The following is a 27454-nucleotide window of genomic DNA, read 5'->3' on the forward strand; positions in this document are numbered from 1 at the left end:
CCCCTGATCAACCAATCGTCCAGGTAGGGGTAGAGGTGAATCCCCCCTTTCCTGAGATGTGCTGCCACCACCACCATGAGCTTGGTGAAAACCCTCGGGGCGGAGGTCAATCCGAACGGCAGGACCCGAAACTGAAAGTGCGAGTGGCCAACCACGAACCTCAGGTACTTCTTGTGCTTGGGATGGATCGGCACATGGAAGTAAGCATCCTTGAAGTCGAGAGACACCAACCAGTCCTGAAGTTGAAGGGCCTGGAGGACTTGAGAAAGAGTCACCATCTTGAACTTGTCCTTCCTGAGGAGTTTGTTCAAACCGTGCAAGTCCATGATGGGTCTCAATCCCCCGTCTTTCTTTGAAATCAAAAAATAAGGGGAATACCATCCCTTGTTCCTCCCCGCTACAGGCACCAGTTCTATGGCGCCTTTCTCCAGCAGGGCTTGAATTTCTTGCGCAAGGAGCGGATCCGGACTCTTCAAAGAGAGGTTCCCTGGTGGATTGTCGTGAGGCCTCTGCCGAAAGGGAAGACAGTAGCCGTGGGTTATGATCTCCAGAACCCACACATCTGAAGTAATGGCTTGCCACTCTACAAGATGCTGCACCAGCCTTCCCCCAACCGGCGAACCATGGGACCTGGCCTCATGACTGAGTGGTAGCGGCGTTGCCTGAGGGCAAAGAGGCAACTGCCCGAGCGGCCTTGGTACCTCGAGTACCTTTGTTTCCACCTCTGGCACTCTTACAATGGCCTATTTGACTGCTAGCCCCTCTCGCTTTACTGAAGGACGAGTAATAGCGAAAGGAACCTCCCCTCCATTGCTGTCCCCTGGGACGAAAAGGCGGAGGTTGTCGAACTGCAGCGCCCAACGACTTCGCTGCAGCTTTGGAGGTCTGCAACCTCTCAAGGCTCTCGTCAGCCTTGCTGCCAAAAAGGTGTTCACCGTCAAAGGGCATGTTGAGGAGCCGGGACTGCACATCAGGAGCGAACCCAGACTTCCTCAACCATGTAAACCTGCGCATTACGGTGCTCGCTGCCATGGACCGGCTGACACAATCCGCCAAGTCCAAACCCGACTGAACGGCCTCACACATGGCATCCTTGCCATCCTGAACCATAGCAAGGAAACCATCCCGTTCGTCCCCTTTGGGAATATGATCAGCCGCTAATGCAACACAGTTCCACAGAGTGTGCGTGAAACAAGACAAGGCACATATGGAGTTGGCCACCTGAAGCGCCATACCCCCAGAAGAAAACACTTTCTTCGCCCAGCCGTCAAAACGTTTGTCGTCCCTATCCGGAGGGATGGTAGGATACGACGCCTGCTTTGCCGGGCCCATAGCCGCCTGCACCACCAAACTCTCCGGGGTGGGGTGCCTAGACAAGTTGCAGGGGTCGCTACTGGCTGGATGGTATTTTCGCGACAAAGACTTGCCCACTGCCGGGAGACTCTCCAGAGCAGTCCAAGCCGCCGCCACCCTTCTCTGCAAAGCCATATGAAAAGGCAAAACCGGATCAGTGGGTGGACCGAGATCAAGGATGTCCGTGAGATCATCCTGAACGAACTCCCCTGGGGGAGCCGACAACCCAAGTACTCGGTAACCCGAGACATAAGGCGCCGATATGACGAATCGGCATGAGTGCCAGGCTCCGGCCGACAAAACTCCACCTCCGGAGAGGTGTCCAATCCACTGGCATCATGCAGCGACTGCCTCAGGTCATCAAACTGACTATAGCCCGAGATAAGTTCATCCGGAACCATAACCGGAACCAGACCGCCATCAGAGCCTTCATCAACCTCTGAAATGTACTCCAGGTGGGGAGAGGAAGACCTCTGTAGACCAAAGCAGTGTCGGACTGTAGCCATAGTCTTTCTAGGGGCAAACCCCGTGCCACGGGGCCCCTCCGACACCACTGCCCCCAAAGGCGTCGAGGGCACCGGCGCCGGCAGAAAAGGCGTCGAGGGCGCCGAGCGAGTCGGTGCCGGCAGAAAAGGCATCGACGTCGAGCGAATCGGCATCCACGTCAGCTGCAACACCTCCAGCATCGGCGGCGTCGACACAGTCCTCGAAGCTGGAGCTCCGAGCGTGTCTCTCGACAGCATGAGCGCCGACTGCGTCGACAACCCCCTCGAAGACGGAACCTCGAGAGTAATCGTCGATGACCTCGGCGCCACAGGCGTCGACGTCTTCTTCGAAGACGGCACAGGATCACGCGGTCTCGAGCGCGTCGAGGACCGGGACCTGGAACGGGCCGACCACCCGAGCCCGAAGGCGCATGGGCGGTGTCTCTCGACCGGTGCCGACCGACCCCATTCGGAGGCGCAGACGGACCGGTCCCCTGCGATTCCAGAATCGCTAGCATCTGCTTCCCGAAGGAAGCCCATTCCTCCGGTGTCGCTTGCATGGAGGGATAAGCGACCCGCCGACGGGCGGAGTCCTCGGAAGAGGACGGGCAAGGCGACCTATGCCGGCGCTTCCTGGAATGCCTAGAAGAGGCGGAGGAGTGGCAAGACCGACTCCTGGAAGGAGACACACCGGACTTCCGACGACGACGCGGAGAGTCACCCCTCGAGCCATCGGTCCAAAGCCCCGCAGACCTCGACTTACGGGGCTTAGACACCCGACCTACCGACAGTTTCTTATTGTGTTCTCGCAAGGCCTTCGCAGTGAGCGACTGGCAGTCGACACAGTCGTCCGTACCGTGGGCCTCCCCGAGGCACCAGAGGCAGGCGTTGTGCGAGTCTGTGACCGACATCTTGGACCCACAGTCCCCGCAGTTCTTGAAGCCCGGACGCGGGGTCGTAGATGAAAGAGACATCGCCACAAACACACCGAACAGGTTCAACGAACCGAGAAAGAAAACAGTAACTCCAACATGTTCGCGGAAAAAACGGAACTGAGGCTATGGGCGTCGTGCGTCCTACTTATCACATCGGGTGACATCGGCCGTCGGAGGTCGTCCTCGGGGACGGCGCATCGACGTAGGACGCAGACGCCAAAGATTTTCCGAAGCAGCACAGCTGTGGACATTACCTGTCATAGATATGGAATACGTCGGAGGACCCAATCCCTTTGAATGTTGCTTACTTCGCTACTTTGTCATCAGATTCTATAAGGTCTATATTTTTTCTTCATTGGCATCTCTTCTGGGTGCGTCACTTCTGCTTCATGGGACGTCACCAGTCTTCTCTTTCATTCATTTACACACTTCTTCTGGAACTTCCTTCAGAAGACCGTCATTTTTTTGCGGATACATTTAGGGTTTTCTCAATGGATACCTTGTTTCAAGGACTTTTCAGGATTTAGGTACCCTCACTGGTATTGCCCATGTCACAATTTCCAGTTGCCAACATATAGGCTGAATGGGGGTGGGACTTCCGGTAGAGGTACTTGGCTCCTTCTCTACACTGCAGAAAAAAGGACTGGGGAGTGGTGCCGGTGGGCGGAGTCAGGGGAGCACATGCTCCCAGGACCGCAGACCTAAGCACCTCTAAATTTAAAGGGGAAGAAGATTTTTTCTGGTGAAAAAGATTCTGTCTCCCGTCCCTAGCAAGGGACGCCCCTACACAGTATGGAGGAAAGGGGACGAGACGTAGGAGTATTGTGAGGGTAATATGCTTTTCTATCATGACATGCACCGTTGCTGCATTATAATGATTTCCATTCAATTTTAACTTGTTGCACACGTCCGCTGGATGTCAAATATGTTTTACCCTCTTGAGAGTAAAAACCTAATTCTGAGTCCCATGAAATCACATTTACTCTCAAACTTTAAATATAGGGAGTAAAATACTCCCCCCCCTCAAAGTCGTATCTGGAGCACTGTCTGGACCCAAAGGTAACATTCTGCCGTTGAGGCTGCTGCTGCACAGCTAACCCTAGCAATTTAACTATAAACTCAGAGTCCTTTCATTTCTTGAGCGACTCATTGGCTTTGGAGCCAAATAGATGCTGTCCATCAAAGTCAATGTCCAGCACTTTAGACTGGACTTTCGGGGAAAAGCCAGAGTCCCTCAGATAAGATGACCTGCGCAGGGCTGTTGATCTACCCATGGCTCGACCCATACAGTCTGCAGCATCCAACCCTGCTTGGAGCATGTGACGGGCCATTGCCTTATCATCAGCAATTATCTCAAGGAAACTATTCCTGACCTCTCCTTCCGGGAGGTGATCCAATGCGTCTGAAATGGTGTTCCAGAGGACATATGAACGTTTTTCGAAGGCACAAGAGGCATTAATGGCTGTAAAAGCCATTCTCCCTGTGGTGAACATTTTGCTCACCAAAGCATAGGCTTTTTTGACTCCCTTGTGGTGAGAAGTTCAACATCGACGGCCTAGACACAACAGTCACAGCCTGCACTACCAGCCCCTCAGGGTTCGGGTGAGCTGTCAAGAACAGAAGATATCCTCTTGCTGGCTTTTTTGTGAGCTCTGTATCGACCGCCGGTGTCTAGCACAGGCGTTGCCACAAGGTCATAACTGGGTCCGCTATGGCGGTATTGAACGGTAAAGCACATTCATTCTGTGGACCTCAGTCGAGGATGTCATTAATGTTGTACTGCAACGCTGGCTTTGTCGGAGTGCGGAACCCTAAAGCTACGACAACCTTCTTGTCCACCTTGGGGTATTGGGCATTCCGTTGTGCGTATGGGTTCGACTGCTGGAATTCAATGTCTGGGGTCGCATCTAGTCCACTGGCATTGTGGAGGCCGTCTGCCAGTTTCAGTACCCCAGTCTGGTTCGCCATTAAATCTGGTTATGGATCCAAGGCTGAACTTGCGATCGAGTCAAACCCGAAAGGCATTGGGTCGCCCTCCTCATCAAAAATCCTCTGCATCGAGTCGAAGAACACAGATCTAGAATCCGGTATGAAGTTTCGATCTTGCGAGGCTTCCGCCAGTTGAGGGACTTCAAGGCCAAGTGCAGTCGAAGCCGAATCCTCCTGCAGCGTTGAGACTGAAGCCGAACCAGCTGAAGCATTTGCAAAAACCTTCACCATTTGCCTCTTGAAGTCCTCCCACTCCTCAATAGACACACCCTTCGCTGGGTACGACTTACTCCAGTAGCCCAATGAGTCAGCGCTTATTTTTGTGAAACTACAAGGAGGTGTGAAATTTGTACATGAGTGCGAACGCTTCTTATGGTGTCTTCCTTCCCAATGTTTCAAGGGAGTAGGCCCCTTGGTATCGTACTCCGAGGACTTAGCAATCAACTTGGATGGGGATTTTGACGGTGGTCTGGCGAATGCCTGTTTTGCCAAACATTCCTTCACAGCCTTCGGATTCATCACTAGAGAAGAACCACATTGCTCTGGATCATGTCCGACACCAAGACACCAAACACACAAAGTGTGCGTGTCCATGAGCGACATTTTAGAATTGCAGTTTGAAACCGGGTGGATTAGGCCCCGACATACTAGTGTTGTACAAATTGGTATTCGATTCCAATCAAACAAGCTTTTTTCCGAGTAGCGTTCTGAGTGCGGAAAAAAAGGAAAACGGCATAGTGCATTCCTTTAATACAGCGTATCGTCACAGCCATTGTTGAGGTGTGGATCAGCTGGACGAGAAAGTCGAAGATGATGTCGAGAGGCACTATGCCCAAGAGTTTTCCGAGCAGCTAATGCTGAATGAATATCTATCAAGATGATGAATCTTTGGCCGAATACAATCCATAGAAGTAATACTATAGCAAGATGTTATTACAACCAAGGTGTGTGGAACATCATACCACACTATAAAAAATGGAGGGAATAGTAATGCCAGGGGAACAAAGGGAGCTGGACTAAAACAAGTGCTCACAGAGGATAAAGCTGGCAAAAATACAGAAAAAGGCGTGCACACAGTGTGCAAAATGTTGCATAGTGATCAGAGTCAAGAAAAATGTTTGAAGTAGCTATCACACAGTGAACATGGCGGAAGCAACGATAGGGAGAGAGGAGGCAAGAGTAAAAGGAGGGAAACACAGCAAGAGGCAGGAACATCATCAGGAATATGAGATGCAGTTAGGAGAGCTTAAGTAACATAACAGCAGGGAGAAATGACAGACGTTCTGGTGTTTGTCAGGATGTGTGTTTTACTGGGTAATTCAAAGAACATCAGACACGTGTATATATTTTTTTTTATTGTGTTACGACTTCATAATTAACAAAAGTACAAAGTACGAAAGTACAAAGCAAGCCTTTCACAAAAAGTAAAATGATAAAACAAAATAATTAAAAAAACAATTTTTATCAGTTTTAGACATTATGTCATAATAAAACATCACAGGAATAAAAACATCATACATTGTCAACATTCTTTAAGTTTTCCCATTGTTTAATTTAAGAAGTTATACAATTCTAGAGTTAGTGAGCCATTATCCCCCACAGGTGATGGCTTCCTTCCATATCGTATCTAGGTCAGGTAAGTAGGCATTAAAGAGTACAGGGGCCCTGCTTAACGCCCATGTGTGTTTGTACTGGACCCATACATGCCCCCTCCCTTTTTAGCCTCACTTTCAAAGATGTGTCCGTATGTAATTGCACCACCAGTGAAACTGCCAGCAGGACAGTTTTCTCCAAGGAACACTGCGATCGACTATCGAAAGCAGAGCTCATATTCAGAGAAGCCATCTATGCTGTACCATGTCCCCTGCCTCTAATCATCGCCCTAAGATGTGTGTAGCAAACCAAGAGCTGGAATTAGGGAAAAGAACCTCAAGAGTTTCCCTGTATTCATGGCAGAGTCTGCATAGATGTTCGGTTTGGACACCCAGCCGAATGTAGTGACACAGCGGCCAAGAGGTTTAGATGATGCTAAGGTAGACACACTTAATGGTAACAGGGACTGGGCGACACACTAACCGTTAACATCGGTCAACACTGGCCAGGCTTCCAAAGATTGCACCATTAGAAGTTGGGACAATGGAGCGCCTTCACCATTGGGCCCCAACATTCCCCCTGCCTCAACACCCTCGTCCTCCTCGTCCACATCTGCATCTTGCATTTGCAAAGCCGTAACCTCAGACACATCAGTAGCTGCTAGTAGAAATGTGTTCATTTTCCACTGGGTACTTTTATTTGAATTTGTACAACTTTGCGAGACCAAAGTTGGCTCCGACATGACCCCGAGCCCCAGCCGAGGCCCATTTAACTTCTTTGAGCAACAACCCCCACCCTGTCTAGGTGGAGCAGCCCGCTGAGTCAAGTCCATGATTTCATCCGTGCCAGATATCTTGTTCAAGAATTTTCTTGATGATCAAGACTTATTGTTGTTAGCCGTTGGTCGATTCTTTGTCTTCTTGGTCTGTTTTGCCTTGCGACCCTTCCTTTTTCTTCCTCTGTACGTCTCCCACTGTTGCTGTTGATTTAAATGCTCAACAGCAACTATATTCAATAAAGACTCCAAACCCTGATTATCCTGTTATCTCAGGAACGTCTTCAATTAGGTCTTTGTTAAGGTTCAAGCGAGCAAGGGGGACTTCAGGAGGTGATACGCAAGCCAGCAAAACGGACGGACTGTCCGGTGTCTGTTCATCCAAATAAATACTCCTCTGGTACCACACCTGCCTCACTTAAGAAGAGCTCCTCAGAATGCTCCACGTGTTCCTCATCGGCACATTTCAATGGCCTGACCTGATTTTGTATTTCCTATTAGAGTTTGGCAACAAAATCTTTTAAAAGCTCACGTTCCTACCTATATAAGAATGTTTTTTTGCATTGTCCTGAATGCCATCTTTGATGTTGTCATACAGGCACAGGATAGACTGCAGATCCAAATGAAGAGCAGAAATGGACATAGGACTCAAAGAATCGATGTTCGGTAAAGTATTCCAATTGCCCCAGCCCGGAGCATTTTTTGAAGTCTGATAATCAAAAGTGCAAGATGGCTTGAAGAGGGCTTCTGACTGTGGCCCCTGGCATACTGACTGATCCAGCAGACTCCAATTTTCCTGCTGTGTGTGCTTATTAATGGTGGGCCAAGTTAGCATAGTCCTTGAGTGGCTAGATTCCCCAGAATTGCCAAAGTCTCTTGTATTCCGACAAAGGCGGAGGAGAGATTCATCCGACATCATTGACTGCTCAAATGGTTCATTAAGAATGTCTATTTCGTTTAGAGGCGTTGGATTGTTCTCATCACGCTTTTTTGCAGAGCAGACTGTAGTTTTGTTTCGTAGTTCGTTCAACGATTCCCCACCATAAGTGCCAGAAGTAATAAAGAGGATATGATCGGCCACATCAGAAGACAGATTACGAGCATTTCCAGTCGTTTGATTGCATGTTGCTGCCTTCTTTCCAGTGCTGGCCAGACCACCCCCCTTCCATGACTGACCCCACCAGGGTTCTGTCCAACTGAACAATATACTGGGCGTGGGGATAATTTGAAATAAGTGCGATGGTTGTGGAGCTTGATATACCCGATGTACTCAATGTGGGAGTAGGTGCCACCTCCATACCACGGACGCGGGGATCCGTCAGTCCAGTCATCCATTCAGACGCTACCACAGAGCCAACGGTCGAAGTGCTGGCACCGCTGTCAATGTTCCTGCCACTTCGTAGCCTAGACATAATAGTCGAAGAGATGATCATCTGTTGGCGACAATTAATTAAACTATCAGAACTGGCAAAGTTTGCTTCACTTGACAGCCAAGTCAAGAAAAAAATTGTAGTCAGTGCTGTCCCACTAGAAAGCTAGAAAGCCAAAAACAGAAAAAAAAATAAAAGAAAAAAAAACAGGACAAAACAGTAAGGCTGTAAGACTGTAAGTGACTCACAGTTTGAACTTTGGGGAGTCGATTGAAGCTCCTCGCACCACTTTACTCCTTTACTCCTCCAGCTCCACGCTCCTTACCTGCGCACGAGAAGTAGATGTTATTCGTTGCTGACACAGGCAGGGACAGGCTTCATGGTAGCCCAGTCCGATGAAAATATTCAAAGACACCAGTCTCTGGTCAACAGCGGGCTAACAGCAGACTGCTGCAGACTGTCCTTAATTCCGTCCTTTACGTGAGCGCTTCATGCCACCAATGTCCTTTTGAAGTACACAGTAGATTTAAATGGAAAGTCACAGAAAGTACTGACGCACACAGAAACACAGCCGCTCTCTACTGCAAAATGTCCCTTAATGCTGTCCTTACATGACATTTATGGAGAGAGAGAAGCATAAGATGTGCTGCACGAAGGCCATTAGTTACACTGCAGAGTGGGGACGTACGTTAAACTAACAGAAGGAATACAGGTTATTGTCAATGTCTGAAAACACAGGAAAATGTAGTGCTTCAATGGAATAGGTTAAAAGGAGTGAGCTTTGACTAAAACAAATAACACTGAGATGGGACAGAGCAATGCACTAAAATAACAAATGAAGATGAGATGGCAAGAGAACAGAGTAATATGCCTAGGGGATATGATAAAGGGAGAGGCTAAGTAACAGAGGGTGGTGTAATGACGACTGAAGTAACAGCAGAACAATGTGATTGAGCAAAAGGGAGTGTCAGGCAAGATCTTATTGTTGCTCCATTCCTCCCATAGACTGCTATAAGACCCTTTCTTTTAGCATTTATTTACCGCTCACCCGACTATTTACCTTCTCGTTTTACTCATTCTTATGGGGAAACTGATCAGCCCACAAGACTCTCAGTACTGAATGAGAATGTCTCTTTTCATGAATTTCTTGTATTGCTACAACTGACTGCACACATCACCCTAAAGTGAAGTGTGGTAGGAATACTTAGCATCCTTATAACATTTTCCTTTGTAGCTTTTATATTACAATTGCAGTGTGTCCAGGATGGCCTGATGGCAGTGGATGTTTTCCTACCATGTTTTGCACTTTTTACTTGTGCACTTTTGCATTTACCGCACGTGGCTACTAAGAGTGGCTAGCACTATTTGTAGCCATTTTCGGTAAATGCAAAACTTTATTCCTGTTCTTTGGCCATATTGTTCTTTGGCCTTCTTCCTGCCATCTTGGGTCTGCAATTGCCGTACATGGGAAGCTCTTTCCCTGGGAAAGTTGCTTCTTTCCTTGGCAAAGTGACAGTTTGTGTGTGACTCTAGATGTGTGAGCAGGCACTCTGATCCCAGCCCAAATCCAGGTGCCTGAATGTCTGTTGCTGGACAGATGTTGTGGCCAGTGGCTATCCATGCTTGAAAAACAACTACCAGTTGGAGATGTCCTGGGGTCTCTTGCTCCTCAGAGGTCTTCAGCTTTCCGTCCCAAGGATGTTCCGCTGGAAGGTTCCTGGAACCAACATCCAAGTACTGTGACCAAAAAGTATAACTTTGTAACTGATAACTTTAGTGCACAAGGCCCCAAAACATAGTAGGATTGGCTTTACTAAGTGCTAGGGAATTGATTTAGTGTTGCTCTAAAGTGTTCCTACTATATTTTATGCATTTGCGTACTTACCTGTTTTACACTGGTTTTGAAACATATGCCTTTCTATCTTCTCCTAAAGGTGAATGTGTATAAGTTTTTAAATTAAGTGTGTAGTAGTATTTGCCTAGAGGTTTCGCTGCTTAGTGTATATTTTATAGGCCTGGTAAATCGTTGCATGTTTTTGCACTTACCTGTCTAACTGAAATGATTGGGTTGCTCTGCGTGGATTCATTGTAACCGTAAACCACCTACACAACCCACCTGAGCCTAAGCCTTGTCGCACTACTATATACCTTGATTGGGGTTAGCTAGACTTCAGTGTCTTTCATGTTCACCATAATAGGTTGGCCACCCAAAGTCCACCCCACGGTTAATATTTCAAAGCCATCTTAACAAGGAACATTGCAAGAAGTGACGCATTGATCCTTATCAGAAGAATGGGTGTGTGAAACATGAAAGATAGGCGCTATTTAAAATACCAACCATTTTTAACATCGGCCATGTTAGGGAGATTCCTCTTTTTACAAATCTGCCCACTGCTTCCTTTGAGCCCCCAGGATTACTGTTGGACTTTTCTGGATTTTTCATTGACATTTAGGATGAGTGGGGTTTTTCAACCTCACTCCTCTGCTGTATTCATTTTTGTTTTGGGGGCACTTGTTCACCTTATTGGGTTTCTGTTATGAAGGCATCGATAGGCACAGGTAAGTCTTCATATGCTATATTTATTATGTTAAATAGGGAAAAGACCCCCAACAACAGCAGCGGCTGCTTACACTTACAAAAGCACTCTCAACTGACAAACCCAGAACGCTGACAGCAAAGTAAGCAAACACTGCCTCTGTGACCTCACTAGAACTGGAGGTAAATAACATTCCATGTCATTTAGCTTTACTATACACGAAGAGGGAATGTCATGAACAGCAACATCATAACACATCTCCCTTTTTTCTAAAACTCCTTCACAAATCCTGCATTTCACACTCAACCTCTTTTCACAGTGGCGACCCTATTTTTGTTCCAAACTTGGCCACCAGCCACACGCACTGCACCTTTCAACACAGCAACAACCCTGACTCAAAAATGACTTCCAAAGGTTTGTGATCCGTCCGGATTACAAATTCCACGCCCCAAACAAAACTTTTAAATCTTTCTACCGCCCAATAACATGCGAGAGCTTCCTTCTCCAGCACTGAATAACGTACTTCGGCACCCTTCAAACCACGTGATGCATGTGCTATTATAACTTCTGATCCATCATCTTGTTTCTGCGCCAAAACAGCTCCCAGGCCGCCCTCACTAGCATCTACCGTAATGATAGTCAACTTTCTCGTATCGAAACATCCCAAAGGTTTTGCCATATCAATTTCCTCCTTGATTCTAGAGAACTCTACATCACATTCACGACTCCATATAAAGTCTGCACCTTTCCTTAATATTTTCCTCATCTCCAGAACTTTGGTGGCATAGTTCTCTACGAACTTTTGATAAAACTCTGTCATACCTAGAAATGAACGGAGTTCACTTTTGGTCGTAGGCTTCTCAATTGCCTTTATGGAGTTAATAATGCCTTCTTTGGGTTTTACCCCCTCAGATGACACTTCGTGACCTAAGTAATCCACCTTGGACACTGCAAATTCACACTTTTCCTCCCTTAAAGTAATGCCTCTCTCTTCAAAGATTTTCAACACAGCGTTTAAACTCCTGTCATGCTCACCCAACGTCTCACCACATATTAACACATCGTCTTGGAAGCAAAACACACCCTTCACACATCCAAGTAACCTATCCATGATCTTTTGAAACACTGATGAAGCCGACGCCAAACCGAACGGCATTCTCCTGAATTGAAACACGCCTTCATGGGTTATGAAAGCCGTGACCTTTCTACATTCTTCCGTCAGCTCGACCTGGTGATATGCAGACGCCATATCAAGTTTTGAAAATATCTCCCCCGGCCCACCATGGTCAACATCTCACCCATGTTTGGCAAAGGATGCCTATCAACCATCACACACTTGTTGAGCTCACGCATGTCTATGCACAACCTTAGATCGCCTGAGCTCTTTTTTACTACTACAACCGGTGACACCCACTCGACACCTCCTGCTCTTTCAATCACCCCCATTTGTAGTAATTTCTTGAGTTCATTCTTCACACCTTCTCTCAAAGAGAAAGGTTGGCCTAAGTTTCGCGACAACTGGCAAACTGCCCCTCCTTAGGACAATCTGGTGTTGAAATCCTTTCACTTTCCCCAAACTTTTCTCAAACACCCCACAATGCTCTGTCACATACTTGCCCGCCACAGTGGATGGTAATGACACTTGGAGCACTTGCTCGGGATGGTTTGGATCTAACCGTATAGCCAGACTCTTCTGTTCCCTCCACCCGAGCAATGATTGCCCTTTCTTAGTGACATATACCTTACCCTTACACCTTCTTCCTTTGAACTCAAATTCACTCCACACGTATCCCAGCAACTCAATCTTGTCCTGATTGTACCCTCCGGGATTGATGTCCGGCTCTATTAATCGAGATACCTCTCCACACATCTCCTTCTCAAACACACTTCTGGACACTAAGGTAATCTTTGAGCCAGAATCAGCCATCATGGAAACTCCATGACCATTCACATTCACTATCGCATACGGACGCTCACAGTCGTCTCCATTTTCACCATCCATCACAACATTAATGGTATTGACAATGACATTCTGCATCGGAAGTATCACTTCCTCTTCTGACGATCTTCCATCCTCTTCTTCATTGACATAAAGGACCTTCCTTTGACTGAACGGACTAAATTGATAGTTTTTGCAGCAATTCGCAAAATGGCCTTTCCTTTTGCACTTTGCACATGTCGCCTTACGACCTGGACACACGATAGATGAGGCAAAATGCGTGCTGCTCGCACATCGAAAACACAATCTGTCCTCTCTTCTTTCTATTCGCTGCACTGGATCTTGGCTTCTCTTCTCTTCCCCGGTGACTCTATTCGACTGCTTGGATTTCCCTCTTCTTTTGCTCTTGCTATCTGCCACACTTAATACTTCATTCTTGACTTCTTTATGATCATTGGTTTCATTCTTCGATAACTTCGCAACACATGCCAATGAATGTTCCACGCGCTTAGCCAGATCCAATACTTCATCCAGGTTGGGATCATCCCTCAGCCACAACTCCTCACGTATCTTATTGGACTTACAGTGAGTCATAAACTGGTCCCGGATATGTTCATCAAATGTACCCTGAAACTTGCACGTTAATGCTAAATGACGCAGGGCTGTTACATATTCTTCAACCGATTCGCCCTGAGCTTGCATCCGCATGCGGAAATTATACCGTTCCAATATTGTACTGGTCTTGGGGTTAAAATGCTTGTCCAGTTTCAACAGGGCCATATCAAATTCATTTGCGGCATCACCGTCACCTCCAACTCCCGATGGCTGGGGAAGAGTCTCGTAAATTCTTTGCCCTTCATATCCTAAAAAATGTAACAGCAAAGCCAACTTCCTTTCACTAGAGTATGATGTCCCGCCAGCAGCCTTTATGTAATGAGCAAATCCCTTGCGCCATTGAGCCCATGGAATTTTTGCAGCTCCTGGTACCGGCATAAATATTGGTGGACCAGCTATTCCTGGTAAACCCGCCATGCTTCTTGGACACTTTTTTTTTTTTTGTGTGCGTTGGCTTGATCTTCTTAACTGATGTGCTATATACAGTCCCCCTTCTGTGTGCTGCGTTCTCTGGGCGACTGCTGGTTGACCCAGTATTTCCTGAAGGCTTTCGCTGCCCCGAAGTGGAACAAATGGCCTTATTCGTTTTAACTTGTCTCTACATCTCTTTCAGTGCCCCGCGTGCATTTAAGAATCCCTAGCTAAGCTTTTAGAAATTCCTAAAGCTTTTCATCCAGCAGCTGCGCGGTGCCCTTCCTCTTCTGCAATTTCTGGTGCCCTTCCACTTAGGGTTTTACGGCAGTTTATCTTCACCGTGCTTCTCTCCTATGCAAACTTCCTTCTTATTCTTAGTGCGCCTCAACCATCAGCTGTGTGGTACTTCTCCTCATCTGCAATTTCTGGTGCCCTTCCACTTAGGGTTTTACGGCAGTTTATTTCCACCGTGCTTCTCTCCCATGCGAACTTCCTTCTTATTCTTAGCGCGCCTCAACCATCAGCTGTGTGGTACTTCTCCTCGTCTGCGATTTCTGGTGCCCCTCCACTTAGGGTTTTACGGCCGCCCCTCTTCTCCGTGCTTCTCTTCTTCCCTGCCGGAGCTCTGCGTCCGCGTTCAATCCTATCACGCCGTCGTGGGCGCCGATGCGGACACTTTTAACGCGATCATAACACGTCGGCTGGGCGCGATGACAGTTCTAGTTTGGGTAATGCCGCAACTTCTCCGAGCCGAGCGTGAACGGCGGCACGCTGCGAACGTGGGAGCACGGATCGGGCCTGGTTGGGAGCGACTAGCGCGAGGCGGCGCTAAACTTACTTAATAGCAGTCTGCTGGATCTGGGTGGCCACTCAACGCCGCGCGGTAGCGGAGCGGCCAACGCTGGATAAATCTTCCCTCGGGACCGCCGCTACTACGCTCTGGGGATAGCGGAGCGGCAGTCTTTCCTGGATCTTTGCTGGGGGTCTTCAGAAACATCCCATCCTCGTCGCCATTGTTATGAAGGCATCGATAGGCACAGGTAAGTCTTCATATGCTATATTTATTATGTTAAATAGGCAAAAGACCCCCAACAACAGCAGCGGCTGCTTACACTTACAAAGGCACTCTCAACTGACAAACCCAGAACGCTGACAGCAAAGTAAGCAAACACTGCCTCTGTGACCTCACTAGAACTGGAGGTAAATAACATTCCATGTCATTTAGCTTTACTATACACGAAGAGGGAATGTCATGAACAGCAACATCATAACAGTTTCCAGTGCTGGGATCCCTCTACCTTTTTCTCACATATGTTTTTCCTATGGCAGCCCTCTCCTCAACTCATGTGAAGTGAAGCTAGGGGCTTTTAGGACCCCTGTTTCTAAATCATGTGAGGTGTGTAGCCGATGTGTGCACCTGCGCTGGGGAGGTAATCCCGTTTTGATGGTATAATTATTTTTATCATTGTAGCACAAGCCATCATCAAAGGGGCCCTCTCTAAACAGACTGGTGGCACTGTGTGATTCCTTCATTACCACGATAATGGGTTTTGGAGTCCCATATACTTAAATGGCTATTCTTCATGTTTAAAGTCCTGTTCAGGGTGGCATGTCCTTTGCTGGCCTGCTTTATGCCTCAACAGCAGGGAGAGGTCCCACTTCATGCACTTTCACAGGCTTTCCTTGGGAAAGATGACCAGTGTGTGTCAGCTGGCAGAAAGCAGGGAGGGGGGCTGCTTATCTCCAATCCACATACTGCCAGGGGCATAGCAGTTGCTAGGCAGGTCCTGGGATGCTGGTTGTCCATCACTGGAAAGCCACCTCCAAGTTTGAATATTGCAAAGACCCTTATTGGAGGGCTGGGCTAAGGAGGGAAGGTGGGCCTCCCAGGAATCAAGTCTATCACTGGAAACTGAAATGATGTGAAGAAGGTGACGACTGACTTATGCCAGACGACTGCTGCAGGAACTAGCCTTGGCTCAGTCAACACCAACCCATTAAAGACCTTGAGCTTAAGCGCTTTGGTTAACTGGTTATGCCCTTTGACTGGTGGGCATAACCAGTGGGCTGTCCTGCTCTAGCTGCATGGCCTACCCAGGGCCAAAGGATTTTGCAGGCTTTCAATTTGGCCAGCACACCCTAGAACCAGATTTTGCTCTGCTGAAAGGAGCTCCAGCCTGGAATCTTTGTGGGCACCCTCAGTTTCTGCTGCGATGCTGGAATCCTGATGTGCTTCACAAAAAGGGAAGCCTACCAGAAATCCAAAGTCCAACCGCCGAACTGCAGAGGGCCAACTAACCATGTCGGGGGTCAATGAAAGTCATGCGTCTGACAAGGAATCCGTGAGAGTCTGTGCTCCATTGTGGTACTGATCCATGGTAACTCCACTTCAGTCTGAGGTCTTCAGAGGAACCAGAAGACTACCGCTGGAGAACGCCGGCAAACCGCGACCCGATGACCCCAACGATGGTGAGGCAAGTTTTCTGCAATGATTCAATAGGCGTGTGTATACCTTTGGGGTCCGAGATCCCTTATATTTCTTGAACCACCACATCCACATTAGATTCACATTGGGCACAACGTCATCCTTCCCTTGGCACTATCTGGGGCTGACCCAGGTCTGTGGTGGACAGGCCAGTACTTGTAGGCCAAGTCCCATTGGACACTAGGTGTGGTAGCTGCTTCTTACAACTACTACATTTTAACTTAAGCCCCTTAAGTCTTAATCTGAATTCTATTTGGGATCTACACTTGCTGCCTTCTTTGTGCTAAACTCGCTATGTAAGTGACCTCTCCTAGTGCGACTCTGAAAAACCTTTCTGGGACGCCAATAATACTTTCTAAGACACTTGGTATATAGGGCCTGTACTTCTTCAGTTAGCTACACTGTGATTACGCTGCCTTATGAGCATAAGGCTTGAGTTGTTAAACTTCTAAGAGCTTTCCCCCGCTTTAACGGTTACCGTACATGATGTGATATCTGTGTTAAACACTAAAGAAGTGTGTAATCCAAAGATGGTTGCCAAACTGTGTGTTTTATATCTGCATAGTAATTGTGCAAAGTGTGTCATAGTGTTGTACTGTAATAAACTAAGGTATTTTTGTACTTATCGGTGCGGTTCCTTTTACATATAATCTTTGAAAATGTTAACTGTACTACATAACAGTCAACCCTCCCTCCTTAGTTCAGCTTCACTACATAAAGATAGTGGTTAAGTTACAGTCTGTTTCAGATAACCAGACTGTAACTTAACATGTTTCCCATGGTAAGAAAAATTAGTATTTTGGGGTATTCTAGGCCCACTTTCTATGATCTCTAAACCTTTTGCTTTTTCTCCCCTTCTTTTTTGGATCATTTACCTATTTGTTGACAAGGGGGACTTCTGAAGTCTCCCTGACATTGCAGCCCCTTTTCCTTAACTTAAGGCATACAGTATAAGGTCCTGGGTCACCTATAAGGCTCCTAGACCTAGAGGTGCCTCTCATGCACCCCATTATTGCACTAAGGTGATGTCACCCTTCACTGTTTTTAGGCAGCATGCTGGTGGTATGTACTTATGAGACTGACATTGACCTTCAAATACTGTATATTTTTAACTCCATTCAAAAGGTGTAGGTAAACTGCAAAACCGTTTAGCCTTCAAGCAAAGGGATTATGCTTGCACAATGCTTCCTCTTTTTATGACAGATCTCTGTAGGCGAACCACCAAAGAGAAATAATATTGACCGTTATCCATATTGCACACAAAGTTAATTAAGGACCTTGCATCTGGCAATTCAGTAAGGATGACAGTACAACTCATAATGCCCAGCGATGGGCAACTCTAACACAGCATGGTCACAGAACTCAGATAAAATGTAACAGATGTCATACGTGGTGCTGAACTTTAGTTTTGGTTACATGTAGGCAGAAAGTAAAGAAAAAAATAGAGAGGCCATGGAATTGTGAGCTTACCCTTTCCTAGCAAGGAAGGTCATCCTGCGAGCTTCAGCTCTTTCACGCAGCAAAGCTGGGTCCTGGACAAAATTATCCGGCTGATGGAGGGGAAAAAAGCAATGTGTATTTATTTTTTTATTGCTCTATGGTTTACAAAACCTTGCCCAATTAATACATCAGACAATTGATATACCAAGCAATACAACCATTATCATGCAGGAAGCATCAATTAAATAAAAAATGACATTACAAAAGGCTAAAATCAATCTAACAACCAATTAATTTACCAGACAAGAGTACATTCTATTTAAATTAATAAACCATAATAAATGTTTCACCATATAAAACATTACTCACCGTAATCATATTTCTGATGCTTGTATCTGCTTAATTCACATGCTGCGAATAAACCGACATCTAGTGGAAGCTGCAGAGTATTACAGTAGTTGTTTTCGAAATTCGAAAAGGGACCTCGACAGGGTGTGCCAGTAATACTATCCCTAGTGTGACGTCGACTGTACCCATGGTCCTTTACACGTCGAGGTCCTTCAGATTGTTATTTTTCTGACATGAGGTAGCATGAAGTGTAGCGTGAATACAGTTGTATACAAGCAGATAAATATCAGACAAGCTCATAAGCATCCATACGCCTTCTCTCCGAGGGGAGGAAGGGTGGGTGCATGTGAATTTAAGCAGACACAAGCATCAGAAATACGATTACGGTGAGTAATGTATCCCTTCTGAGGCTTGTGGACTCTGCTTAGATTACATGCTGTGCACAGATTAGGGAGCAGTGTTAGGAGAAGGTGGTGGGTTGTGAGAAGGTTCATGGGCGAACAGATGTCTTAGAACCGCTTGTCCCACCTGTGTATCTGTATTGGAATGAGTGCCAATGCAGTAATGCTGAGTGAAAGTATGTATTCAGCTCCATGTAGCTGCTTTGCAAATGCTGCCTAGAGGGACATTTGCAATGAAAGCCAGAGTGGCTCCTGTGCTCCTTGTGGAGTGAGCTCTAGGCGTGAAAGGCAGTGTCTTGTTTGAAAATGAATAGCACAATTGTATACATTTGACTATCCATGTGGAGATGGCATTCTTGGAAATGCAGTCTCCTTCTCTGCCTGGTGCTATGGAGACAAACAGTTGTTTTTCTTAGCGGTCTGGTCTTGTTTACATAGTAAAGAACCGCCCTCCTTACATCTAGTTTGTGGAGTTTTACCTCAGTTGAGCTGGTGGGGTTCTGAAAGAAAGTAGGTAGCTCAATAGACTGGTTTACGTGGAATTTAGAGATTAACTTAGGGGAGAACCTATGGTGAGTACGTAAAACCAGCTTTTCCATGTGTATGATAAAGAAAGGATCCTGCACTGACAATGCTTGTATTTCACTAACTCTTCTTATGGAAGTAATAGCCACTAATAAGGCAGTTTTGTAAGTCAGGTGTGTAAGACTTGACTTATGCATTGGCTCGAAAGGGGGTCCCATGAGTTTAGCGAGTACAACATTGCGATCCCATCCTGGCGGCGGATTTGAAATCTGAGGGTGGAGTCTCTTTACTCCCTTCATAAATGCTTTGATGACGGGCACCTTCCACCATGAGACCTTATTGTGGGAGGTGGTGTAGGCTGACAAGGCCGCCAAATGGACCTTTAAAGAGTTGAATACTAACCCCGAGTCTAGCAAGTGAAGCAAATATTTTAGAATGTGGGATGGGGTACATTCTATGGGGTTAATTTGTTTAGACTGGCACCAAATTACAAATCTTCCCCACTTGTCGAAATAACAGTGTCTAGTGTTAGGTTTTCGTGCTTCCTTCAGGATATCCATACACCTTTGTGGCAGGTTAAGATGTCCGAACTCTAGGACTTCAGGAGCCTTGCTGCCAAGTTCAATGAGTGAGGTTGTGGGCGCACTGTTAATCCCCCGTGCTGAGTGAGCAGATTGGTCAGGCACAGGTGCTTGATGGGATCGCACATCGTCAGTTTACGCAAATGTGGATACCAAGGTTGTCTTGCCCACATAGGAGCAACTAGGATGAGCGTCACTTGTTCCTTGTGGATCTTGTTCACCACCTTCTTCATGAAAGGCGTCGGGGGCAGGGGGTAAGCGTAAGCAAATTTCCCCGAGCAGTTCATCCATAGGGCGTTCCCCTGGGAGCCTGGCTGGCGGAACCTGGACATGAAGTCTGGGCATTGACTGTTTTCGCTTGTAGCGAACAAGTCTATTGTGGGGAAACCCCATTGAGAGAAGAGGTGCTCTACGACCCCTGCGTGTAGTCGCCATTCGTGTTCCTCTGGTAGGGGATCTCTCTCTGCTCATTGAGTTTGCCAGAGAGTTGAGTTCGCCTGGAACATACTGTGACGATAGGAATATTTTCCATTTGAAAGCCCATCTCCAAATTGGTTGTGCAAGCCTGGAAAGATTTGGAGAACGTGTGCTCCCCTGTTTGTTGATGTAAAACATCGCCGTAATGCTGTCTGTCAGGACTTGCACTGATTGGTTTGCTAGGTGAAACTCTAATGCCTGAAGGGCCTTGAATACTGCCAGTAGTTCCTGCAGATTGATGTGGTTCTGTGCCACCGCATGAGACCACAGACCCTGAGCTGTGTGATGAAGCAATGAGCCCCCCATGGGGAGTGAGGCGTCTCTCGTGATAATAGATTGCACCTCTGGATCGTGGAAGGGTTTCCCCTTAAATAGATTTTCTCTTGCCCACCAGCGAAGATTCTGTACTAGTGTTGGTGAAACGACCACTAGATTGCCCCACTGACCGCTTGCCTGAGACCACTGTTTCGCCAACCACTCCTGCATGGGTCGCGTGCGCAGGCACGTGTGTGGTACCAGGTAAATGCAAGGTGCCATCATGCCTAGCAAATGCATAGCTTTACATACGCTTATCTGGCGGCCGGCTTGATAATGCAGTATTTGCAGTAAGATGTTTTGGACTCTCCTCTGATGGAAAGACCAACCCCTCTTCTGAGTTTATAACAGCTCCTAGCAACTGTTTGGTTGTGCTCTGCACTAGGCATGATTTTTTCTCGTTGATGGAGAAGCCCAATTGAAAGGGAAGGTTGCTAGTTCTTTGAATGTTTTGTCTGCAAATTAGGGGAGTCTCCCCTGTAATCAGCCAGTCGTCCAGGTAAGGGTACACTGGGATTGCCTCCCTGCGCAGGTGTGCTGCCACCACCGCCAGTACTTTCGTGAATACCCTTGGAGCAGATGCTATTCCGAAGAGCAGCACCTTGAATTGGTAGTGCTGGTTCGCTATCTTGAAACGCAAGAATCTTTTGTGCTCTGGGAACATTGAAATATGAAAATAGGCATCTTTCACATGCAGTGTTGCCATGTAGTCCCCCCTTTTTAGTAGAGGGATTACCTCTTGTAGCGTAGTCATGCAGAAATTTTGTAGCTTGACATATTTGTAGGCAGGGCGTGAATCTAATACTGGGCGCATTGTTAGATCTTTCTTTGGCACAAGGAAGTAGGTTGAATAAATACCAGTTTACCTGATTGGCCGGGACGATTTCTATGGCGTCCTTTTGGAGCAGCGTGTCGATTTCCTCGAGGAGGATGTGTTGGTCTTCCTTGGAGTGGGTTTTCCGGTGTGGCGGATGGTTCGGGGGTCGCTCTAGGAGCTCTATACAATATCAGCCCGCTAAGGTGGACAGCACCCATTTGTCTGAGGTGATTCCCTCCCATGCTTGGGTGAAGTTGGAAATGCGCCCTCCTACTGGAGAGGCATGGGAGGGCACCTGAAGCAGGCAGTCACTGTTTCGGAGGTGGGGTACCACCTCTAGAGGAGGAGCCCCTTCCCCGACCGCAGGATCTGTGTGGACCTCTCTCGTAATTTTGAGAGGCCTGGCCTTGATTATTCCCCCAAGATGTTCATTGATTTTGATTATAGCTCGAACCCCTCTTGGAATTTCGTCCACGTGAGCTACGAAAATTACTGTTACCCCTCTGGCCAGTGGGTTTGTTGGTCAGCTGGCCCAATGACTTCAGTGTATCATATTCTTGTTTTGCAGTTTCAAAGGCATCCCGAACGGCCTTACCAAAAAATATGTTGGGCTCAATGGGCATATTGAGCAGAGTGGTTTGCGTCTCCTGCTTGAAGCCGGATTGGCGTAACCAAGCGTGACGCTTAATAATAGTTCCCTCTGCTATGATTCTACCGACGTTGTCTGTGGCATCAAGATTAGACTTTAACAAGCAGCTTGAAACTGCCCTGCCTTCCGAAGCCACAAGGGCCAATTGTGTCTTGAGGGGTTCTGGGGCTGATGATAGCAAAGCTGAGACCTCATCCCATTTATGACAGTTATAACTCGCTTAAAGGATTCTGGCCTGAAAGGCCGCGGAAGAGGCCACTTTTCTCCCCATCGTATACAGACTCCTACTGTCCTTGTCCAGAGGTGCATCAGAGGAGGCTAGGGGTGTACCAGCTCTCTTCCTGGTAGTCGTAACAACGAGATAATCAGGCTAGAGTTGTTCCCTGATATATAGGGGTTCTGATGGGGCAGGTCTGAAAAGCTTTTCTATGCTGGGGTTAACCGCCTGTGTCTGATTAGGTGTTTCCAGCGAGGGTTGTATCTTTCGCTGAACGGACCGCAGGAGGGGGATGAATTGAGTGACAGCCTTCTTATCCCCCAAAATATCATCAACAAAATCTTTGTCCTGCTGAGTTTCCTGCGTTGCTTTCTGAAAATGTTCGGCCGCCTTTACAAGCACTTCATTTAAAAGTGGCTGGTTATCAATGGGTGAATCCGTCACAGGAGTATCCTGATTGACGGGAGAATCCATGTCTGGATCTGGGTCAACCTCATCATCATCCCCATAATAAGGGTCTGCTGCCTCTTACTATGCATAGAGGTGCTGATTGTCAGTGTCCGGATCATACATGTTAATGACAGGGGGGTCTTGCACTTTGGTATCAGGGCGAGACCTTTTAGAAGGGGGGTTCAGGGATGTGAGAACCAGAGGCTGCTGTTGTGGGAGGGGTGGACTGGAAACTGGTGAAATAATGAAGGTCTTTTTCATAAAAGTTTGCCATGAAGGTCATCTTCCTCATGATCCTATCAATATTCTCACATGACCATTGGGTAGAGCTAGGAATGGACATAGGGTCAATAGGAAGTCCCTGGTCTTGTGGAGTGGATGGGACTTGAGGTGAAGGCTCTGCCTTCTTCTTTAGGGCTGAAGATAAGGAATCGTGTGCCTGTGGGTCTTTACTCTTGTGAGGGGGCCTACCCCCCTGGGACCTATCCCTCTGAGGGGTCTTAGAAGACTTCTTCTTGGACTCCTTTCCTCTGGCTAAGCCCTCTGGGACGTGCTTTTTTACCAAATGGGCTAGTCCTGCCTGAATAGGGTTTTTTACCGTTTTCGACAAAGAACACCGAATTTTGGCTACGGGCTGATCCGAAGTGTCGTCTGCTGACTTATGACGTTCGGGAATGGTTTTTCTCACGTCTGTTCTGTCTTTCGACAGTCGGGGCCTGTCATGGGGCGATCTCAATCCGGACTACCCAGAGGACAGTGATTCAATGGCCCTCTCCCTAGACGCCGTGTGATGGCCCTTGTCCGACACATGTGTCGAGTCTCGGCCGGGGGTTGTGTGTTTAGTGGAAGGGGTTGTGAGAGCGCCCTTGCTGCCAGGTGTCGTCCCGTAACAAGACCGCCGGCCTGTTTGATGGGGTCGGAGGCCTGCACTTGGGAAACCGGAGTCTCCCTGTCGCCTTCGGATACCGCAGTGTTGCTGCTGTCACTGAAAGTCCCCTCCACATCCATGGTGGCCTCGACTGCATGGTGTGGTGGGCACAGAGTTTGGTTTTGCGGTCCTTCAACATTTTTGGTTCAAAGAGCTTACACGCTCGACAGGCCCTTTGGACGTGGTCCCGAGGGAGACAAAGGTTGCACACAAGGTGCTTGTCGAGCCACGGGAACTTTTTGTTTCACTTAGGGCACAATTTAAAAGGGGTCCTATCGCAAACGGAATGACACGGCAGCTAGGCGAGTGTAATGTACGAAAAGGGGCATTTACATTCTAAATGTCCTCCCCCCTCTCTCCCTACTGTGTGGGCCGAAGCGGCCTTCCAAGGCCGGACGGATCAGTCGACGGGAGTCTTCGACGGTCGTATCTTCAGCGCTGTTGGATGATCTCGATAGTTGCGATACGGATCATAAAGGATAGTAAGAAAAACTATCAGTAATTGGTATAAATCAATGGCGATAAGCCGAAAGGAGAACTCAGCAAAATAGCATCCGTCTATAATGGGGAAAAGAACAATCTGAGGGACCTTGACGCGTGAAGGACCATGGGTACAGTGGACCTCACACTGGGGATAGTATTACTGGAACGCCCTGTCGACATCCCTTTTCGAATTTTGAAAACAACAACTGTAATAGTCTACAGCTTCCACTAGATGTCGGCCTATGCACAGCATGTGATCTAAGCAGATTCCAAAAACCGCAGAAATACATATATTTATATTTGATGCATTACTCACCGCAATCACACTTCTGGTACTTGTATCGGCTTAGAGTCACATGCTCTGCATAGTCGACATCTAGTGGAAGTCACAGTGTATTACAAGAATTTTTTTTCGAAACCCGAAAATGGACATCGACAAGGTGTGTTAGTAATACTATCCCTAGTGTGATGTGGACTGTACCCATGGCCCTTCACGCGTCATGGTCACCCAGATGGTTTTGTTTCTGACCTGAGGGTGCATGACATGTTAAGTGAGTACAAGAAAGATAAATTAGAAAGGTAAGATAGAAAAAGATCTATCCACCTTCAAACTCCACCTTCAAACTCCAGGAGGGGAGGAAGCATCTGAATCTAAGCAGATATAAGCATCAGAAATAGGATTACAGTGAGTAATGTATTCTGTCTGAGGTTTGTGGATGTGCTTAGATCCTATGCTATGCATAGATTAGCGAGCAGTATCTGGAGAAGGAGGTGGGTTGTGAGAAGGTACAGCGGCAAATCGAGGTTTTCATACTCTTGTCACAGCTTTGAATCTGCTTTAGAGTGTGTGTTTAGGCAGTGAGTAAAGGTAAGAATGGACCACAAGGTACCAGCCTTGCAAACTGCATCTAAAGGAACATTTGTAATAAATGCCGAAGCAGCCCCTGTGCCTTGTGTAGAGTGAGCTCTTGCTGTGAAGGGTAAATCCTTTTTTTTACAGAGAATAGCAAAGTTGGATGCATTTGACTATCCATCTGGAGATTGAGTTTTTAGAAATGTGATCTCCTTCTCTGCCAGCTGCTATGGAAACAGAGTTGATCTGTTTTCCTTAGTGGCTTAGTTGTGTTTATGTAGTACAAGACCACCCTCCTTCAATACATTGGTTAACAGGGAACTTTGAAATGAATTTTGTCAAAAACCTAGGATGTGTCCTAAGAACCACCTTGTCCTGGTGTATGATAATGAAAGGGTCTTGTACTGAAAGTGCTTGCAGTTCACAGACTCGTCTTATGGAAGTGACAGCCACTAGAAAAGCAGTCTTGCAAGTTAAATTCTTTAGGCTGTCTTTGTGCATGGGTTCAAAGGGTGCACCCAAGAGTTTTGTGAGAACATGCAGATCCCAGTTTGGTGGTGGATTTGAAATGGGACAGTACAGTCTTTTTACTCCTTCCATGAATACTTTAATAACTGGTACTTCCACAATATTTTGTTTTGACAGGTAGTGTAAGCAGACAGAGCTGCTATGTTTACTGTGATGAGTCCTCACAGAGACCCTGCCTAAAGTCTCCTACCAGGTGGCTAGGGAAAGGCACACGCTTTCTGATCCTGACGTTGTGGGTGGTGTTCTGCGGGAGGATCACCTGAGAGGAGAAAGGGCCAGTGGGAATACGAGGACTCTGTGTGGTGAGACGCTGTATTTGTCTTCCTCTAGGGAAGACCTCTCCTCGATGCCAAAGTAGGTAATGGCTTGTTGTCAGAACAATCTTTCTGCTCCTCAAGTTGAACATCTTAATATGGGTGAAAACACTAATAAACCCTTAGGCATTGGGACCAAAGAAAACCTTTCTGAAATCATGGAGACTCTGAGCTAGAAGCTCTCCTAACTCGCAAAGGTACATTGAAAAGGAGTCTATGAATAATACAACTTAAACTCAAAACATCTTTATTTTTCTATAAAATCAAGTCTTGTGGTTGATCCTTATGATATTCCTGTAGCAAATATTAGGGAGAACAAAAATTAGCTTGAAATCAAACATCAAGCTATAAAAACAAAAACTAAATGTTGCATTAGGGACTTCAAGTCCCATAATTCCCATACTGGGACAAAGAAGAGGGCTGAGGAGAAGCAAGACTGCAAAGTGCAGCTTGTAAATGGGAATGACCCACACCTGAGGGAGACAAGGATGCGTATAAGGCCCCCTCAGGTGCAGGCTATTAGAGAGAAGAAAGAGCAGAGAAGCAATCATAGGTGGAAGAGTTGTGAACTCTACACACTGCAGAAGAAGCAGATACTGGAAGAGGAAGACGACGCCGGCACTACTGTCGAGAGGGGCCTTTGCCTCCAGAAGCCTTAATTGCAGATGTCAGGGAGCGGGAGGCCTTAGAGAGGGACGCTTGACCCCACCGAGAAATGTTTTGCAGAGGTTGCACATTGGGAAGCAAAGGTTTGGAAAGCTTTCCTTTCCCCAAGGCTGTCTCTAGTGGCAGGCGAGCACTGGAGAGCCTCCGGAGCAAAGGAAGCTCTGTGAACAAGTGGCACGGGTGGCGGCAGACAAACCAGCAGATTGCTGGGCCGCGAGGAGCCGCTGAAGCAAAGGACCAGCAAGGAAAACGGACATCATATCATATCCACAGAGGTCAACAAGTGATTGTAACACCAGAGCGCTCCGTGACCGCTCACATGCTCGATGCAGGTGTTTTCAAATTTGAAAGCAATCGCGTATGTGGGAACAAAAGATACAGGGCAATTTTACCGAACTGGCAGAAAACAGAGAGAACACCGTTCTAGAAGATCAAATAACTGTGAATTTAAGAATACAAGTTTATTTAAAACCTAGCAACAAGATGAGGCAATACTTTTAGAACTGAATGCAAACAACCACCACCCAAGCCAAAAGAAAGAAAAGCAATGCAAGTTAAAACCAACAAACATTGCCAAAGTCAAAAGGAGATAAATGAAAGTACCAAAGGTAGTGTATCGCCCATGTGTGAAGTCGTCCATAACAAAAGCTGGTATAAACCCATGTTGCCAATGTCCAGGAAGAAGCAGTATAAAACCATATAATTGTCAGTGTTTGGTTAATAATGAAGCGGGGAAACAAAAGTGGCGAGAAGGCTGCCCTTCTGATCAAAGCTACTCAGAAGGAGAGGAGCATATCTTACAGAGGTTTGGGAAATCACAAAAGCATACCAAAGAGCACCAATGTGAATCTTGCCTACCCTGAAGAATTGCTTAAAGATGAATGTTGTAAAGTAAGAAGCACTATAAAGTTGTTGCAAGCTGATCTTAAACACAGATTCATTTGTTGTAAAATACTGTCTGGGCAGGGGATT

General features: G+C 47.0%; 1 protein-coding gene across 3 annotated transcripts in view; it reads right to left on the reverse strand.

Moving 5' to 3' along the window:
- The window catches only part of ASCC2 (activating signal cointegrator 1 complex subunit 2), a 1015237-nt gene that overhangs the window by 43596 nt on the left and 944187 nt on the right, over positions 1–27454 (reverse strand). For all 3 annotated transcript variants that reach the window (XM_069619287.1, XM_069619286.1, XM_069619285.1), the window contains one exon: positions 17961–18040. In XM_069619287.1, coding sequence (XP_069475388.1) covers positions 17961–18040 — 80 coding nt within the window. The remainder of the gene's footprint in view (positions 1–17960; positions 18041–27454) is intronic.

The sequence above is a fragment of the Ambystoma mexicanum genome, chromosome 10 (assembly GCF_040938575.1).
Source record: "Ambystoma mexicanum isolate Mex_15411 chromosome 10, UKY_AmexF1_1, whole genome shotgun sequence".
Taxonomy (NCBI): Eukaryota; Metazoa; Chordata; class Amphibia; order Caudata; family Ambystomatidae; genus Ambystoma; species Ambystoma mexicanum.